We start from the raw sequence: 21,232 nt of genomic DNA, 5'->3' as shown, positions 1-21,232 counted from the left end.
ACTATTTTTTAACCAATGCTTCTTTACTGAGTTCTCAGTGTTAAAATACTTTTACATGGCTCATGTTCATAAATGATAATTATATATATATATTCAAGCCTAAATTATTTAGAGTAATGGAGGGAGACAAGATATTGTTTTGTAATGCAGTCTTGAAATTGATGCAAATTTTCATTTCAGCCTGTGGTTCAATTCCCACTTTCCTACTCTCTCTCCCACTCAAGTTTTATATCAGCAATTTATGAGAAATAATACAGAGGACACCTTATTTCCCACATTTTACCTCTTTTGCTTAGCATGACTAGTGATGAGGAGAGGGCAAAGGGAAATCTGTCAGATGAAAGAACAGCAGCATTTAGGGGCACAGAAATGTTTAAGCTGGGACACCTGCCTCTGAAAAACTACAAAATGAGCAAAATTATATTAGTCACCCACCTCATTATGTCTGCTTTAAAAAATCACTTGGTTTATATCACTGGTTTTCAACCTGGCTGCACAATGGAATCATCTGAAGGTACTCTTTAAAACTGTCAGTGTATGAGCCTGACCCCAAACCTATTAAATCAAACACTGACAGTGGGACTTAAGCACTGTTTTTTGTTTTTTTTCCCCTCCACCAAGTTCTCCAGGTGATTATAATGTGCAACCAGGATTATGAAACATTGTTCTAGATTTTCTTAAGAATAAAAATTCTTTAAAAAGCTTTGTACTATACTGCTTTCATTATCTCTCTCTCTCTCTCTCTCTCTCTCACACACACACACACACACACACGCACACACACACACACATATTTATCCAGACTGAATATAGCTTCATCTGAGTATCCCTTATTCTCTTTCCAATATACATGTCTTATCTCTATAAATAGACTGTGAAAATAGTAGAGGCTACGACTAAAATAGTCTCCAGTGATACAAACTCTGCCTTACAGCCCAAAGGACTTACTTGTTGAAATCAAATGTTTATACAATTCAGCAATTACACACAGTACTTAGAACTTCCACTTCCAATATCACCTCTTAAATTGCACAACTACTGTGAGAAATGCAATAAGTTGTATGTCAGAGAAATATTTTATAGAAAAACTTTATAAAAGCTATTCAATTTAATGAAACTTTAATGCTGTACTTTCCTACTAAACTTGAAAAGAAATTATCTGAATCTAATATTTTTGCGGATAGAGCTGCCATTTCCTAGGTACAAATGTCTACAACGAACCTCTACAATATTTGTGCAAGACTGTAAAATTCCATTATTAGGATTTATTGCTGCTAAGAAGGTGAGAACACAGCCTCTTAATAACGTTTAAAATGCAATACAGAAAGTACAGATATGATTTAATTTAGTCTCATTAGAAGCCCTTTTAAGTCATAAAAAATAGATGTCTTGGTTCAACATTCAAAAATCAATTATTCTAACCTGTCACATCAACAGGATAAAGAAGAAAAATCACAGGATCATATCAATAGATGCAGAAAAAGCATTCAACAAAATCCAACACTCATTCATGATAAAAACTCTCAGCATACTATAAATAAAGGGGAATTTCCTCAACTTAATAAAGAATACCTAAAAAAACTACAGTTAATATCATAATTAATGATAAGAAACTAAAAGCTTTATCTCTAATATCACGAATGAGATAAAGATGTCCACTCTTACCACTTCTTTTCAACATTGTACTGGAAGCCCTAGCTAATTCAATAAGACAAGAAAAGGAAGTCAAAGGTGTACAGGTTGGGAAGGAAGAAATAAATATGATTTTGTTCACAGATTAGATGATTGTCTATGTATAGATCCAAAAGAGTTGACCAAAAACTTCTGGAATTACTAAGTGATTATTGAATGGTTGCAGGATATAAGGTCAACATACAAAAGTCAATTGCTTTCCTACACACCAACATGAACAAGTGGAATTTAAAATTAATAACACAATACCATTTACATTAGCACACAAAAAATTGAAATACTTAGGTATAAATTTTTTTTAAAATGTAAGAGCTACATGAGGAAAACTAGAAATCTCTGATGAAAGAAATCAAAAAACTAAATAAGTGAAGGGCTAGTTCATATTCATGGATAAGAAGACTCAATTTGTCAAGATGTCAGTTCTTCCCAATTTCATCTAAAGATTCAATGCAATCCCAATCAAAATCCCAGCAAGTTATTTTGTATATATTGACAAAGTGATTTTAAAATTTATATGGAGAGGCAAAAGACCCAGAATAGGCAACACAATATTGAAGGATTGACACTATACAACTTTGAAAATTATCACACAGCTATAGTAATCAAGACAAAGTGGTATTAGCAAAAATATAAAAATAGATCAATGGAACAGAATGGAGAATCCATAAATAGATTCACTTAAATATAGGCAACTGATCCTTGACAAAAGAGTAAAAGCAATACAGTGGAGAAAAGATAGTCTTTTCAACAAATGGTGTTCAACACCATTTCAACAAGTGGACATCCACACGTCCCCAAATAAATCTGGACACAGACCTTACACTCTTCACAAAAATTAACTCAAAATGAATGATAAACCTAAATGTAAAATGCAAAACTATAAAACTCCTAGAAGATAGGAGAAAATCCAGATAATCTTGGTTATGGTAATGACATTTTAAAATACAACACAAAAGGCAGGATCCATGGAAGAAATAATTGATAAGCTGGACTTCATTAAAATCAAAGACTTCTGTGAAAGACACTGCTAAGAGAATGAGAAGACAAGCCAAATATTTGGAGAAAATATTTGCAAAACACATACGTAAAATACTATTATCCAAAATATACAAAAGAACTCTAAAATTTTCAACAGTAAGAAAACAGACAACCCAATTAAAAAATGGGCAAAAGGCCTTAACAGACACCTCATCAAATAAGATATATATGGCAAATAAGCATATGCAAAGATGCTCAACATCATACATCATTAGAGAATTTCAAATTAAAACAAGATATCACTATACAATTATTAGGTTGGCAAAAATCCAAAACACTGACAATGCCAAATATTGGCAAGGGTTTGAAAAACAGGAAGACTCATTCGCTGTTGGTGGGAATGAAAAGTGGTAAAGTCAATTTGAAAGACAGTTTGGTGGTTTCTTAAAAAATTAAACATACTCTTACCAACAGTTGTGCTCCTTGGTATTTATCGAAATGAGTTAGAAACATGTCCAAACAAAAACTCAAACATGGATTTTTATAACAGCTTTATTCATAATTGCCAAAACTTGAAAGCAACCATGATGTCCTTTAATAAGTGAATGTATAAATAAATTGTGGTACATTTAGACAATGGAATATTATTCAGCACTAAAAAGAAGTGAGCTATCCAAGCCATGAAAACACATGGGGGCACCTTTAAATACATATTATTAAGTAAAAGAAGCCAATCTGAAAAGACTATTGTATGATTTCAGCTATATGACATTCTGGAAAAGGCAAAACTGGAGACAGTAAAAAGATCGGTGGTTGCCAAGGGTTAGCAGGGAAGTTTGTGTGAAAAGACAGAGCACAGAGGATTTTTCGGACACTGAAACTACTTTGTATTATTCTATAATGTTGGATACAAGTCATTATACATTTGTCCAAACCCAGAGAATGTACAGCACCAAGAGTGAACCCTAATGTAAACTGTGGACTCTGGGTAAAAATGATGTGTCTATGTTCATTGATTTTAACAAAGTATTGTTAAGTAATTTGTACTACTCTGGTTTGGGATGCTGATAGTGGAAGAAGCTATGAGTTTGTGGAGTCTGAGGGTATATGGGAACTCTGTACTTTATGCTTAATTTTCCTATGAACCTAAAACTGCTCTAAAAAATATAGTCTATTCAAATAAACTAAGTATCTTTAAAGTAACACTTAATGGGCATTTGTATTCAGCATTTTCCCAAAGGCAATTGGAACTCCATGCTCCCGGTAGGTTAAAAATACCTTCTGGCTTAGACCTGGAGCCTTGTAAAGTCCTAAATTCCCATGTGGGTATAGTTCATTGTCATATGATTTAGAGGCTTCGTAGCTGAAAATGTTAAAACCAGCATGATTACTACAAATCATTGTTCTCTACCATCTGTTTCCCAATGAAAAGGTAATCATCAGTTTTACAACTAGTCACTTTAAATAATGATCTCTGGCATCTCTCAAATTCTTCACGTAAGATATATTTATTGGTTTTTCTGAAAATCCTAAGTAGATAAAATAAAATCCTAAGTAGGTAAAAGCAGATTAGAAATAATCTAGTTCCCATATTTTAGTTTCGGAAAGTGAGATCTAAGAAAGGAAGTGACATGTTCAAGGTCACACAGCAATTTAAGGCAGAAATGAAAAAAAAATCTGACTCGCAGGCCAGGATACTTTGCTATGACTGTCTTTAAATGATGATCTCAGCATCTAGAACTTAAAACCAGACATTAGCACATGGTATTCTAATCTATAGATCCCAAGGGTACTACTAGTAATAACAATGTAGATATATAAACAGATGATTTGCTTTGGTTTTATCACTAATGTAAACTTTACACAAACTTAAATATTTTAGGAAAAGATTTAGTGCAAGGGAGGGAGGACAAAAGAGTGTCAATCAGACTTTTGTCACTAAAAGCCCATCTATGCAATCCTTTAAATGCTAGCTCAGTCCGTAACTTTTAGAGTAGTCCTATACTGGTTGCTTTTTCCTCTGAATACAAATACCATTGTCCATTGACCAAAGAGTATTTGATAGAAAATTATATATTTTCAACCAATTTTCTCCTGAGGACTAAATCTTCTGGGTTTAAAATGAACAGCAAAATAGGCAAAGCTTTTATATACTGCAATATCTATTGGTTTTATTAAGTTACTAACATTCACCATTAATAATATTAAGCAACAACAAAAAAAGTTACCTTTTGAGTTATCTTTACAATAAGAAGTGTTGTTGCTCAGATGAAGATGTAAGACGTATGTTTTTCCCTTGGTGAAAATATGATGTTGATGGATGTCATTTTCATATAGAAAAGTATTCTGATAATCATGAAATGTGCAACTTTCATGTTTAGGGACAAGCAAAAGAATAGAGTTGAAAGAAATTATATATAAAAAAGTTAAAAGACCCAGCTTATTAAAATAAATACAATAAAACCTTAAGGGAATAGGGTTATTCACATTAATTTAATATTTGCTTCAATGTACTGTGGACAATTCTAAACTACAAGTAACTAAACAGTATTATGAATTTAAAGGAAATAGGCAACTGGGACAAACCTGATTTAACTACAAATTTTTAACTGACAGTTTCTTGTTAAAAATATTCTGAAATAAGTTTGGTTTCTCATGGTCTTTCTTCTAAAAATGGAGTTATCTTTCAATCTCATCAAGCTCATGAAATCAAGGTTTTATTGCTTAAATAAACTTTTTATTTGTTCATCATGAACTATATGAGTTCAAAAGCCTTATGTGGTATTTATATCTCAATTTTAATGAAGATTACCATGTACAAGCATAATTACAATTGAATAACATTTTCTATGAATGGAATAATATATTTAATAATACTTGATATTTATGTAAGCTCTACATAGTACCACATAAAAACTCATGGATTATACTTAACCAAAAAGGTCGTCTTGTGTCACTTATGATGCTTTATGACTCTTAGAAAAGAAGCTCTATGGGCACCTCCAAACCCAAGATGCAAAACTATTGCCAAACTGTAATCAGAAACTTTCTCTGCCTTGTCTAACATGGAGGTCAAAGCAAAGACTTGTGATAAGATATATAAAAGAATCAAGTTAGAGAGTAGAAATCCATTTCCTTAGGGATATAGTAGTGCATATAAACCTCTTATATACTGACCAGAAGTTTGTCTCCTGCCAAAAGCACATTTGCTGCTAAATATCTGGGTCTATGTGTCCAAACGTGGGGCTTTTCGGGTCTGAGGGCATCACTTAGGCCCACTGCTGCTCCAAAATGCTGACAGGGGCCTAAGGTGATCTGAACATATAAACAAAGAATCGGTGTAGGGGCTACTTAATAGGAACTTCATTCTGCTGTTTACCCAACTTAATGCTTTGTAGTCAAAACATGAAATCCTAGCTAAAGTTTCAACAGCAAAGAGGACTTAGAATAATTTTTAGCATTACTAACAGATACAGCTAGATATTATTTTTATTTGGAAATGACAAAATTCTAAAAAAAATTTACAAGCTGAATCATTATAATTCATTATTTAATTTATCACACAGTAAAATCTACCTAGGAAGTAATCTATAGTTTGGGGGCTTTTCTTGTCTCTCAACTTATTAACGTACCTGTTTTTATTTAGGGTTCATAACAAACTGAAGAAAAATCCAAAGAGTATCTTTGGAGAAAGTAAGGAAGTTCATATGAAATATATGACTTGGGAGGCCATTTCAAATAATAACAATTCCTAAATTCAGAAGCATCTATTAAATAATCCAGATATTAGGTAAGAGTATAAACATATCATTATAGATAATTTTCTAATTACTGAATGCTGATAAATATTAGCAATATTGAACCCAAATTTAAACATGGCTTAAATAAAATATATTCTAACATTAAAGTCACATTTTTTTATGTTGTGAATTTCTCAAGAGAGAGTTAATTTTTTGTGAGTTTTTAATAAGTATCAAAAGTGAATTAGAAAGATCTTACCTTTGTTGACTGTCTGCATCTGCTAACTCAACTTTATAAGGCACGACATTTCCCGGTTCTTCAAATTCTACTTCATCAGTCTTATTAAACACATGTTGTATAATATTAGTATGTTCAACAAATTTATAATACATTAACCAGCTAATTTGTGCATAATATTTAGAGAATTTTTTTTCTCTCAAAGAAATATCATGAGCTCTCTGACTATATGCCATAGAGCATTAGTTCTAGGAGAACTAAACAAATTCAACAGATATTTGCTGAGGGTTTTTGCTGTGTCAGTACAGTTATCACTACTATCACACCCAGAACCAAATATAACAACTTAGGTTTTATTTTGCAACTACTAAGTGCCAAGTAGATCAGTGACTAAGATGTTTTTCATTCTCTGGCCAGCATGTCATACCATATGCATCAACAATTTAATGAAGAGCACACACAAATACACATGCATGTACGTATTTATTTGTTCAGAATCTTCAATTTATCCAGAGCAGAGATAAAAATGTTGCCAGGCATATACACACACACACACACACACACACACACAGCAGAAGCTATTAACCTCAAGAAGAAAGTAGTACTTAAAAAGGTACTTCCTCATTGTAGTCCTTCTCTGTGACAACCATAGTAAGAGAAACATTGAGGACAGTGGGTATACTCAGCTACTAGAGGACTAGAAAGTCAGAAATTCACTGAGTTTATCACAACTTAACCCTTCAGCCTGGAGCTCTAGCTCTGACTGGCTCTAGCTCCAGCTTATGCTACCTGGTGTCTTCTAGAGGTTTGTATTCAATTTATTATTATACTAAATCCCTTAAATCTCTTTTTTTGTGGGGGGCGGGGGTGTATGTGGGCCTCTCACTGGTGTGGCCTCTCCCGCTGCGGAGCACAGGCTCCGGACGCGCAGGCTCTGCAGCCATGGCTCACGAGCCCAGCCGCTCCGCTGCATGTGGGATCTTCCCAGACCGGGGCACGAACCCGCGTCCCATGCATCGGCAGGCGGACTCTCAACCACTGCACCACCAGGGAAGCCCAGTCCCTTAAATCTTAATACTATTTTTCCTTTAAATAGAAAATATTAAATGACATTCAACAAACTAAATTTATACAAATTTTATTAAATAAATATCATATAATGAGAATAGTCTTTGCTAAAAAGCCTGATAACACAGAGAACTAAATAAAACAAACACTAAACTACATTTCTACAAGTTAAAAGAGTGAAATGTCTTCTCATCTCCCATACTATGACACAATATCAATTTAGCTCACAAATTTACTGTCTACATTAAAATAATAGTCTGCTGTATTCCTGTCAGCATATTTAAATTCAAATACTTGTAAATTTATAATACTTGTTATATACTTGTAAATTTATTGCAAAAGAAATCTTGTTGAAAATAACATGTAGTTGTAACTGTATGTTATGAATTTCCTGTTTGTTAAGTAATATGAGTGGTCATTATGAACTTACATCATCCAGTTCGACTATTTTTAGAGACGGTTCAGGTCTCTCTATGTTTAATTCTTCTACTGGCAGAAAAAGAGCTGGGGGTTGTATTTTGATATCTTCAACTAGAAAATAAGATTAAAAATAATATCATCAAAGCATATACCTTACCTGATAATTCATCTTCAAATAACATAGGCAACAATAGAAGAAGAATGTTCTCCTGTGCATCCACACAAAGGAATAAATACTGTCAATTTTCCCAGTTCAAGTAAAATACACATTTACTTAACATTCGATTTTTAAATGAAACTATTTAAACTAAGGCAAAGTAAATCTAGAGAATGGCAAGGAGAGTGTGCATGATTTTGATCTGGAGATAAATTGTACACAGTGCAGTTGAGAATGATACAGTAAGGAAAATGAAAAGCAGATGCTGATTAATGCTCAGTGTATATAATTTGAAATAGTAAATTTGAAAATATCTAATTAAGGCTGAACTAACCATCACTATCTTCATCATTTTCATTCTGAGAACACTGTGCCTCACTACTGGTTTTACACTGAGGTATAAAGGTGTCCAGTAGCATGTTTTGAAGTTGCTCCTGTGGAGTTCTACAAAACAAGAAAGAAGCAATTAAAAGCCTAAAGTACATTATCTGAAATTTCTCCACACAAGATCTTGCTTTATTTCACAAACAAGTGAGCCTACAAAATTAATAATGAAAACCATAGCCATACCTCTAATTCACAGAAGAAAGGTACAACTGTATAACATAATCTTAATCCACTAAAATAATTTTGTAAAACAAATTAACATCACACAAGGTTTTTAATTTCATATCTTATTGTTTTTCCTTTAGGATGAAAATCAAAGTTATGATAGAATTCGGTATTTTTGCAAAAAAACACATGGAATCCATGAAACATATCACACTGTTTAAAAAGCTAATTTACAAATGTGTGTTGTATCTCACAGACTTGGCATTATGTTGATAAGAGAACTGAAGACATTTTTCTGAACTTCCACCAAGCCAGTTGGGTAATAAAATAGGCTTCCACGATAAGAATGTGAGGTGTTCCGGCTGTAGCATCTATTATCTAATTAACAATGAGGTCTGATGTGGCCTGTCTCACATACAAGGCAATGAAGCACAGGAATTCTTAGAGGTCTTGTGCATTTGGTTCCAAAGGATAGTCCCGAACAATGGGGAAGGGAGTCACTTTTTAACTGCCCTTAAACCGCACAGCTCTTCTAGATTATGCATGCTCACTGAGTGCCCATATAAAAGTCAGGGCCTTCTTAATAATATTAGCTGGTGACAATAATACAAAAAATGTACCAGGCTATGTTCTAAACAATTTGGGGTACTGAATCTTAACAGGAATATTAAATAGGTGCTAATATTATCTAAGTTTGATGAGAAAATTAAAGCACAAAGAAGTAAACCAATTTATTCAGTCATTCAGGTAGTAAATGCAGCAACGACAATTTGAACTCAAGCAGTCTGCCTCCCTAAGCCCATGTTCTTAATCATTACTCTATATTGCCTCTCTCACAATTTGCAAAGGTACTAAAAATTTAATGATCTCCTGGAAAACTGTGACTATGTGCATTTCCCCAGTATATGTAATGTATATATCAGAACATTCCAAAATATTTATATATTATCCAGCTTTGAAGAGCATGTCATCTTATATCCATAATTTAATTAAATGATGGAAAATATTAACGAGTAACGGTCAAAGACAAACTGGCATCTGGTCACCAGAAACCTCTTTCCAGTTTGACATAGATATACTGTACTAAAAATTTAATCACTGATACACATAAATGTACTAATATCCAGATACTCCTTCATGAAGTGAAAACTTACCTAATTTTAGGAGGAAAGCCCTGAACCAAAGACTTAGAGTCCAGTTAATAGAGCACTGGAGCTGAAGGGGTCCCTTAGATTATTTATTCCAAACTCAATGTTTTTCAGGTGATAAAATTTGGACCAAGTGAATTAAAGTGATTTGCCCATGAACAAACAACTAGTTAGTCAATAAACTAACTCTACATTCTGGATTGGGACCCTAACACAATTGCTTTGTCAAAAGATCATGCCACATAAATAAAAGATGACATATGCTTTAGAATAGGATTACCTCACCAGATTTTCCTCTTTTAAAATTTAAACACATATGTATTGAGCATTGACCAATTCATCTGGGGAAACCAAATTGACCAAATCATTCCTGTGATGAGTGGTTCTAACACTGTGAATCAGTGTTAGGCTGTTTGCATCAGAATCACCAGAGAAGATCTTTTTGAATGCAGAGTCTCATACCCATCCTTAGAAACACTGATTTTTAGGTCTGTCTGGGGCCGGGAGGAGAAATCAGCATTCTAAAAACCTCCCCCCATGCTTCTGATGATCAGCTAGAACTGAGAAGTACATATAATAAAAAAGAGTAGGGGAACTGGAGTAGAAATACCAGCTAATTTTTAATATCCACCCTTAAAATACTCTAAATCCAAATTGTATGATCTCTTTCATGAAACTTTCCTAGCATTTAAAAGATCCACTAGAAACAAAAGAGAAAATAAACCAGTGGGACTACATCAAACTAAAAAGCGTCTGCACAGCAAAGGAGACCATCAACAAAATGAAAAGACAGCCTACCAAATGAGAAGATATTTGCAAATCATATATTTAATAAGGAACTAATATCTAAGTAATATCTAAGATATATAAATCAACAACAAAAAACCCAAAGAACCCAAATAAAAATCGGCAGAGGATCTGAATAGACATTTTTCCAAAGACGACATACAGATGGCCAACAGGCACATGAAAAGATGTTCAACATCACTAATCATCAAGGAAATGCAAATGAAAACCACAATGAGATATCACCTCACACCTGCTAGAATGGCTATCATCACAAAGATAAGAAATAGCAAATGTTGGAGAAGATATGGAGAAAAGGGAACTTTATACACTGTTGGTGGGAATGTAATTTGGTGTAGCCACTATGGAAAACAGTATGGAGATTCCTCAAAAAATTAAGAATAGAACTACCATATGATCTAGCTATTCCATTTCTGGGTATTTATCTGAAGAAAATGAAAATAATAATTTGAAAAGATATATGTACCCCTTTGCAGCTTTATTTACAGTAGCCAGGATATGGAAAAAACCTAAGTGCCCAGCAACAGATGAATGGATAAAAATGTGGTTACACACACACACACACACACACACACACACACACTATGGAATACTACTTAGCTATAAGCAAACATAAAATCTTGACATTTGTGACAACATAGATAGACTTTGATAGTATAAGTGAAAAATGTCAGAGAAAGACAAACGATTTCACTCATAAGTGAAATATAAAAAAATCAAAAATAAACAAAACAAAACAAAAACAAACACATTAATACAGAGAACAGATTAGTGGTTACCAGACGGGAAGGGGAGTAGACAAGGGCGAAATGAGTAAAGGTGGTCAACTGCATAGTAACGAATGGAAACTAAACTTTTGGTCGTGAGCAGGTTGCAGTGTATACGTGAGCAGGTTGCAGTGTGAAATATAATCTGCACACATGAAACAGATATATAATGTTATAAACCAATGTTATCTCAACTACAACAAAAAGAACCACTGGAGATATTAAGATTGCTATTTAGGTCTATCAACACTTATATACTGGCAGGTAAAATACAAAAATCATTACTATCCAAATCAGAAAAGTGATATAAAAACAAATGCAATAGAACATATATTTATAAGCCTGTTAAGCCTTTTATAAAATATGACAATTATAGGCAGAAATGAAGTCAGTCATTTAACATTTAACAAAAGTGTTCTTCTTTTACTGTATAGGAAACTCAGTGTGAAGGGCCTTGAAAGGCAGCCACTAAAAAAGATAAGTGACCTTGGGATTACTTTTACATACTAATTCCTAAGCTAGAAAGAGGCAATTGACAGATATACACTACTAAGTTTCACACCTGAAAGACTGTTATGGACATAATACTTTAAAAGAGATATAGACAACTTGGACAATAGTTACATAGGAATAACCAGAATAGTCTATGTATGAACTTAAAATGCTGCCACGTAAACCACAATGGGATGTAACTACACACCTATTAAAACAACCATCAAAAGAAAAAATAACCTGAGAATACCAGGCACTGGCAAGGATGTGGAGCAACTGGAACTCTCACACATTGCAGAAAAAAATGCAAAACTATTCAGTCACTCTGGAAACAGTTTGGCAGTTTCTCATCAAGATAAACATATATTTACCATATAACTCAGCCATCCTGGTCCAGGTATTTACCCAGGGAATTAAAAACTTATATTCAAACAAAAACCTATATGCAAATGTTTATAATAGATTTAGTCATAATTGCCCAAAACTAGAAACCAGCAGGATGTTGTTTAACAGATGAATGGATAAAATATATACCATGATTATGAAATACTACTCTACCATAAAAAGGAAGACTTTGATTCACTCAAGAACATGGTTGAATCTTAAATGCATTTTGCTAAATGAAGGATGCAAAAAGCTACATATTTTATGATTTAATTTACATGACATTCAGAAAAAGGCCAATGTATAAGGATGGAAACAGACCAATAGTTGCCATGGGTTGAGGAAGAAGGGTTGACTAAAGAAAGAGGAAGCATGAGGGATTATGGGGTGATGGAACTGTATTCTTCAGTACTGTGGTGAACACATGGCTCTAGGCATTGGCAAAAGCCCATAGAACTGTACACAAGTTTATTCAAATTTTAAAAAGTACTCAGGATATGGGCATACCCCAAAGAATGGTAGAACCACTCTAAAGGAGATGGGAAAGTAATGAGTGCCATGGCCTAAGCAACTCTGGAAAACAAGATTTTAACTGGATACTGTAGAAAGCACTATACACAGTGTACTCTAATTGGTAAATTTGTTTCTCACAGTGATATTAGTTAGAGATTCTGAAACTGCTTTACACATATATTAAGGGTGATAAATTAATAAATATAGATACTGAGAGCCAGGATTCTCACTGCAGGTGAAAGAAACCACAAATAAGCAAAGGGAGAATGTAAATGAACCAGTTGATGTTGGTTTGGATGTATGAATATGAACTCATGTTTACTTTAATAGATATCCAGGTAGACAGGTACAGAAGTAAATTTAGTTGTGTGTGTATCCTGGGTTAGTATACATACATGTATCTCCTAGATGTTCTCTGAGAAAACCTAGGATCTGTGACTCCTGAGTAGCAAGGTGCACACCTAAGTTGAGATCTTGGTTTCTGAATAACAGTCTCCACTAAAAGGAATCAGGTTTCCTTGGAAAAATGATTCCCGGGTTAGGATAGGAAAATGAATCTCAGGTGCTAGAAAAATAAAGAGATGTTCAACGCAAACCAACCAACAAACAAAAAATGGCAAGAACGTATTGAAAGGAGCAAGAAGTCAACCCGAAAGAGCTCTCAATGATCAAAGCAGGAACTTGAGTCAAAAAATAAATGACAATCGTATTGGCTATTAATCCAAAATAAAATAAATATCCATGAGTCCACATAAATAAACAATTGAATAAATAAACCAAAGTGGGAAAAGAGATATTCTTCCTTGAAGAATTCCAATTAATAAATGTAGAAGGAATAGAGGAAATAGAAAATCCCCACTAGAGCAGCAGAGTAATAACTGCTACAGGCAAAATCCACTGACAAATGCCAAAATTAGTAGATGAAAGTTTAAATAAAAACAGAATTTTGCATCATCTCAAAGTATCTCCCCTAAAATATTTATTACTATGATGTGATTAAGTGCCCCCCACACCCAATTCATATGTTAAAATTCTAACACCCAGTGTGATGGTATTAAGAGATGAGGCCTTTGGGAGGTGATCAGGTCATGAAGGCAGAGTTCCCACATGGGATTAGCACCTTTATAGAAGAGGCCCACAAGAACCCTGTGAAGACACCATGAAAAGATTTCTCCTACGAACCAGGAAGCAGGCCATCACCAGACTCTGAATCTGCTGGTATCTTGATCTGGGACTTCCTAACCGCAGGAACACTGAGAAATAAATGTTTGTTTTTTATAAGCCGCCCAGTCTATGGTATTCTGTTATAACATCCCAAATGGACAAAGACAGAAATGGGTACCAGAAGTGGGGTGCTGCTATAAAATTCCTTAAAATGTGAAAGCAGCTTTGGAGCTGGCTAATTAGTAAAGGCTGGAAGAGGTCTGAAGTTCATGCTAGGAAAAGGCTACATTGCTATTAATAGACCTTTAAAGACAATTCTGGTGAGGGATCAAAAAAAAGAGAGAGCTGTAGAAAAAGTTTCAATAGTCTTAAAGAATACCGAAGTAATCCTGAATAGAATGTCAGTAGTAATATGGATGGTAAATGCCATTTTGATGAGGTATTAGATGGAAGTAAGGAACAATTTATCATACAGTAGAGGAAAGGCAATCCTTGCTAATAAAGTGGCAAAGAGCTTAGCTGAATTGCATTCATGTCCTAGTGTTTTATGGAAGGTAGAACTTGTGAGTAATGAAATTAGACATATGGCTGAGGCAATTTCTAAGCAAAGTGTTGAAGGAGAGGTCTGGTTTCTCATGACTGCTCATAACAAAATGCAAGGAATAGAGAAATGAATTAAAGACAGAATTAATCAAAAGAGAAGCAAAACTTAAAGATTTGGAACATTCTCAGCCTATTTATATTTATATTGAAAAGTATGACACAACCTATACAGGAGAGAATAGGAAGTATATGGCCAAAGGATCATCTCACAGAGAGATCAGTTAGCCATCTAAACAGAAGATATGACCTATTATCCAAGACAATGGAAGAATGATCCTGAAGGCAATTCAGAAATCATCAGGGCTATCTCTCCCATCACAGAGAGCCCCCATTAGAGCAACAGCCCAGTAAATCCCTGGGGGCAAGGCTGCCCTTGTGACCCCAGACTAGAACAGCCACACAATTCAAGCCCAGGGGAGTCACAGGCATGTCACCGAGTTCAGAGTCATCTTAGGAATGGGGCCACTCAAAGCCACAGGGAAGAACCAACCAGAGCCTTGGGGGCCCAGCCCCTGCCAGGCAAAGCTCAGGGCAGAACTGCTGCCTCAGTGTGTCCAGAAGTGGGGCTTCTATCCCAGTGGGTCTGGACAGCAGAGGATACTCTCAAGATTTAAGGTCTAATAGCATTTGCCTCATTAGTTTCAGACTTGCTCAGGACCTGTTATTTCTTTTTTATTTCCAATTTCTCCCTTTTAGAATAGGAATATCTATCCTATGGCTGTCCCACTTTTGTATTTTGGAAGCACAGAACATGTTTGATTTCATACATTCACAGTTAGAGAGCAATTTGTCTCAGAATGAATCATACATTGAATCTCACCCATATCTGATTTAGATGATACTTAGATAAGACTTTAGAATTAAGACTTTAGAATTTTGAGTTGACGATGGAAGGAGTTAAGACTTTTGGAGCTATTGGGATAGAATGAACATATTTTGCATGTGAGCAGCACATAAACTGGTGGAGGGTAAGGAGCAGAAAGCTCTCTTCTGAATGTTTGTGTCCCCACAAAATTCATATGTTGAAATTCTAACCTCCAAGCTGATGGTATTAGGTGGTGAGCCTTTGGGAGGTGATTAGATCAAGAGGGTAGCACCCCCATGAATGGGATTAGTCTCTCCCCAAGAGAGAACTCTAACCCCTTCTGCCCTGTGAGGACACAGTGAGAAGACAGCCCTCTATAAACCAGGATGCTGGGTCTCTCCAGTCACCAAGTCTGCTGGCACCTTGATCTTGGACTTCCCACCCCTAAGAACTGTGAAAAATAAATGTGTGTCGTTTATAAGCCACCCAGTCTATGGTACTCTGACAGCTTGAACAGACCACAATGTTAATTATGAAAGGAAAAGAGTGGTTTTGCAGCAGGGAACCTTGGTGAGTACCACATTAACCATGTGTTCAAGGTTAACATCCAGGTGATGAGATATACTGATAGTATGATCGGGTGATATCATGAGAAGGGTACATCCTCTCTGTGGCATTCTTCCTCAAAATGCACAACCTCAATCTAATTATGAAAAAACACCAGATAGACCCACACTGAGTATATTCTATGAAATACCCAGCAAGTACTCATGTCCAGGTCATGAAGACAAGGGAAGACTGAGGAATTGCAATGGATAAGAAGATAGGACAAAACTGCAATGTGAGATCCTGAATTGAATCCTGAAACAGAATAAGGACGTTAGTGACAAAAACTGGTGAAATCCAAATAAAGTGTGTAGTTTAGTGATTTATATTGTACTAATGTTAATTTCTTGGTGTTGATACCCGCACTATGATTATATAAGATGTTACCATTAGAAAAGCTGAATGAATGGCAAGTGGAAATTCTTCATGTTGTTTTGTAACTCTTGATTGCATGTCTTATTTCAAAATTAAAAAAAAATTAAAAGAAAAGAAATCTGCCCATGAAAAACAGTTGAAGGGCTGTGGGGGCAGATGGTAGCCTGTCAAACAGAAGCTTCAAGGGAGTCATGAGGGTGATTTTTAAAAATATGAAGGGATACCATGAAGAGAAGAAATTCAATTTGCTCAGTATTGGTTTAATTGGTAGAATTAGGACCAAGTTAGCAATTAGTCAGAAAAAATTACAGCTCACTAGGAGATATCATAGGAGGCAGAATGTTCCAAGGATGGAGTGGGCCATCTCGGGAGATGGTTTTGTACGGAACCATACTGGAAGTGAAGCAAGGGCTCGAAAACCACTCCTCAAAACCTAGACAGGTTTTGTAACACCCTGCTCCTCAAAACGTGGTTCAGAGACTAGCATTATGCACGGCAGTATCACATGGGAGCTATCAGAAATTCAGAAATGCAAGATCTCAGGCTCTACCCATACCTACTGAAGAAGAATCTGTATTTTGCCATAGTCTCTAGCTGATTCATAGGCACAATGAAGTGTCAGTAGCACTGCTGTAGGGCAAACTGAGCCCATGGCCTTTAAAGGTGCCTCTCAATGTGGTTCTTATATCATGGTAAAATTATGAATGACTCCAACATGTACTCAGTCATCATTTTGGTTTGATATTCAACTTTTAAACCATTTATGAAATGCTACATCTAATGATATGGTCTTTGAATAAAATATATTTGAATACTATTAATAAAACTATAAAATCAAAGGTCTGCTTAACTTAAAAGTAACTTAAGAAGTAACTTAAAAGTTTCTGAAGAGTACAGCCTCAAAAATTACTTCTCCAAAGTAAGCTTTCATTTATCACGTTATTTTTGCTATTATTTTTAAATTCTTTACCATATTTGTGCCTTGTTTCCCACGTACACATTTCCATTTCTCAAGGCAAACCCTAAATCAATCACACATTACATACATAAATAGAATTAAAATTCTTATCAGAACGGTAGAAGCTTCACAGGGGTTTAATATTGCTTTAAAATTATTTATGCAAATGTGAAGTGCATAAATAACATTGCTACAAAAAAGCATGTCACACACGGATCATAAATAGCTTTTACATTTCTTATTAATAATGCAAAAAATCAGAAAATACCTTCTGTATTTTTTAAGCCATAATTTTTCCATGTAGGATAGACTGTCTTCTTTAAATTCAATCCTAAGTGGTTCTGTCCAAATTCTCAGATTAGTTTGTACTTCACATTCTTCCAATGACTCTATAAAAATAAACATAATATGCATAATTAAGGTAACCTAGTCTACAAATTACCACATCTTCTCTCAAGATATAGAACTCACCATTTTGGAGGCAAATGTGCTTTGACATTTGTCTGTATAATCAATAGTTCTAAGCTTAAATGATGCAAAAGTGTTAAATACTGATGATTTATTATATTACTGTATAGATAGTTTTCTTCAATAATTTCTTGAAATGAAAAACATCTTATGATTCACAAGGTTGTTTAAAGCAACTAATTATTTTACACGATAAAGATAAATACAAATAGATTCATTATATATTCCATAAACGCACACACACATAAAGGTATGTGTTAGAGCCACTGACAATAATATTTACACATTATGGGAAACAGAAAATAAATAACTCAAAATGGCACCTGGAGGAGACAACTGTCCTCATGAATTTATATCTACATGGCAACTTACTTCCAGATGCTTAAGATGTTTCTGAAGTACTACTAAATTAAAACCACCATTCAAAGATATTTAAAACTGATGGAGATTTCTGGGAAAGAAAGCAGCATAAATACAGAGTTACTAGTCTCTCCACCCTCCTAGATATTAGCCCTTTCTCCATAATGACCACAACAGGAGGAAAAATGTGGGAGAAGATAGAGTAGTGAAGAGGGGAACAATTATTTTTTTATAGACGGAAACTAGAGAATAATCCCAAGCTCATACTGCAGCCTTTAATAAATAGCTTTTAGAAACAGCCAAATGCCAGCAATAGAAATAAACCAAAAGAATGTAAGTCATCCACTCCTATTCTTCCCAAAGTGTACAGCAGTGTTGAAGAAAGCAACTGGAGGATGTTCTGAGAACCACCATCAGATCGCATGAACTGAAAGAGTAGGAGTCAAGGACAAGAGCAAGTCATAGAAAAAAGGAGAGCCCTCCACTGTGAGTCCTCCTTTTCATAAGAAAACAAAATATTTCTCGGCAGGGAAACTGAAAGAGAAAAAAAATGAGCACTCACTTTTTTTTCTGTCCAGGTCATGGAGAAGAGTCACTTGGCTTGAGAGATAACCCCCAAGTCTAGAAGAGTGATGAGGAGGAAGGAGATGAAGCAGCTGACCTGTGACCCACTCTTCTTCCATCACCAATGGCACGTTCCCAGGAAATAAAGATGGCAGGTGGCCTGGGTTAACGTGCTTGTGAATATGCTAATAACTAGACTTTCTGGCAAACAGATTAATGATATTTTCTAGAACGAGAGTCTTTAGCTACATAATTCATTCAGCAGGATAACCTTTGTTTCAAATTGCTTACATAAAACAAATAGAACATGTGGATTCATGAGTCATGTCTCCCTGAACAATGTCACACGAGCTATGGAACTGAGGTTTTGGTTTGCTCCCTTGTTTAATGGTTCCCTAGCTACCTTTTGTGTGAAGTTGTGTAAGACGTCCCATTGTTCATATTGAAGGGATGATGGGTATTTTCCTTAATAGACAATGCTTTTAAAAGTCTTAAGGTAAATTTGCCCAAGGTATTTAAGGAACAGCAGGAGGCCAGTGTGGCTGAAACAGAACAAGCCAGGGAGAGAGTAATAGGAAGTTAGATCACAGAGATAGGGACTTCAGATTACATTGAACCTTCTAGGCCATTGTAAGTATTTGCCTTTCACACTGAAGGAAATGAAATTTTACAGTTCACTAAAATGTAATCAAGTTAGAAATCAATAACAGAAATCACTAGAACACTTGAAGATTCAAAGCTAATGGCCAAGAAACACAGGAAAACATACTCAATGTCATTTGTAATGAGGTACACAAATGAAATATACAATTTCATCTCTATCAGACCAGCAAAAATTTTTAAAAACTGACAGTTAAAGTGTTGGTGATAATGGGAAGCAGCCAAACCATTTATATACTGCAGAGAGGAGTATAAAGTAACACAAATACTTTGGTGAAAAAATTCAGGTTTACCTAGTATAGTTAAAGACACAGACACCCTATGACCCAGCTATTCTGCTCCCAGGAAGAGACACCTAGAAATGTGTACACATGTGTATTAGGAGACCTGTGCAAGAATATTCAAAACAGCAGTGTTTGCTGGGTAGGGTTAAGAGAATAAGTGATGTTGAAGCACTCAGAAACTAAAAATAATGGAATGCTGTTACCAACCCTAGGCTTGAGAGGACCAAGTAGGAGAAATTTGTAAGAAGTCATTGAAAGCAAGGGCTGTGGATGAAAGGTCATCTAAGTGCTGCTCTGTAACATAAGTAGAAAATGCAGTCACTGAAAAATCTCAGCACATCAAGGAAAGGAAAAGTAAGTACCTCTACCTCTTTCTTGCCCCAAATGGGAGTCAACCTAAACAAACATCAATATTTAAACAGGTAAACAGTGGTGTAGTCATATAAAGAAGACTTTTAAGCATAAGACTCTTAAGCAGGGAAAATGAATGAAATACAACTATGCACATCTTTATGGGTAAATCTCAGTAAATTATGTTGAATAAGTTAAACAGGTTGAAAAAGAGTACACATACTAGTTTTCCATTTACACAATGTTTAAATACATGCAAATTTAACAATATATTGTTTAGAGATACACACATGCAGTAAACTGCAAGGAAATCAAGGGAATGAAAAAATACAAATCCAGGCTAGTGATAATCACTTAGAGGGGAGGGAAGAGAAAGAGAACAGGTTCTTATTGTTTTGTTTTTCTCCATAAGGTATATAAATTTTATAAATGTTCTTTTTATCTACTTAATATCTTAGGGGAAGGAAAATATTTACGAACACATACATATAATATACACGCACATAAACAATCACATTTATAATACTCTGAGGCAAAATAAAATCACATATTATAACAGAAGTCCTCATCTTAATGATTTCTCCATGGCAACCACACTGTTGACCTCATTTCTTTACTTAAAAACACTGTCCTCCATGGGTTTTTATGATAATACACTTCACCAACTTTCCTCCTATATCTATGCCACTCTTTGTCTTGTTTGTAGCCTTGTCTTTCCAAGCCACTAAATGTAATTCCTCTCTAGATTGTTGTGCTACAACCTTGCTCTCTGAGGTCCAGCCATGCACATCTACCTTCAGTTCCATTAACACAATATGCTCTCTTCATCATGGAGCCTTTGTACATTCTAATTTGTCTCCACTCTCCAGCTCATTTTCTAGACTTCAACTTGAATCTTGGCTTCTTAGAAATCCCTTTTTAATTATCAATCAGGGTACTGACAGGAAAGAAAAAACTCAAAGGGGTAATTTGAAGAAGATCAAATGAAGGAACTAACTTATAATCATGTTAAGGTTAAGGGAACAAGTGATGTTGAAGCACTCAGAGACTAAAAATAGTGGAGAGCTGTTACTAACCC

At 34.9% G+C, this 21,232-nt stretch overlaps 1 protein-coding gene across 1 annotated transcript in view; it reads right to left on the bottom strand.

The window, feature by feature from the left end:
* Window positions 1–21,232, bottom strand: part of ZBBX (zinc finger B-box domain containing) — a 111,777-nt gene that overhangs the window by 21,556 nt on the left and 68,989 nt on the right. Inside the window, exons 10-14 of the mRNA XM_082625499.1 lie at window positions 17,736–17,856; window positions 8,628–8,737; window positions 8,147–8,247; window positions 6,670–6,749; window positions 4,899–5,038 (exon numbers count right to left, since the gene is read on the bottom strand). Of these exons, the coding sequence (XP_082481625.1) occupies window positions 4,899–5,038; window positions 6,670–6,749; window positions 8,147–8,247; window positions 8,628–8,737; window positions 17,736–17,856 (552 nt within the window). The remainder of the gene's footprint in view (window positions 1–4,898; window positions 5,039–6,669; window positions 6,750–8,146; window positions 8,248–8,627; window positions 8,738–17,735; window positions 17,857–21,232) is intronic.

This window comes from Mesoplodon mirus (assembly GCF_964341445.2).
Source record: "Mesoplodon mirus genome assembly, chromosome: 6".
In the NCBI taxonomy this organism is placed as follows: Eukaryota; Metazoa; Chordata; class Mammalia; order Artiodactyla; family Ziphiidae; genus Mesoplodon; species Mesoplodon mirus.
This window is presented reverse-complemented; position numbering and strand designations above follow the sequence as displayed.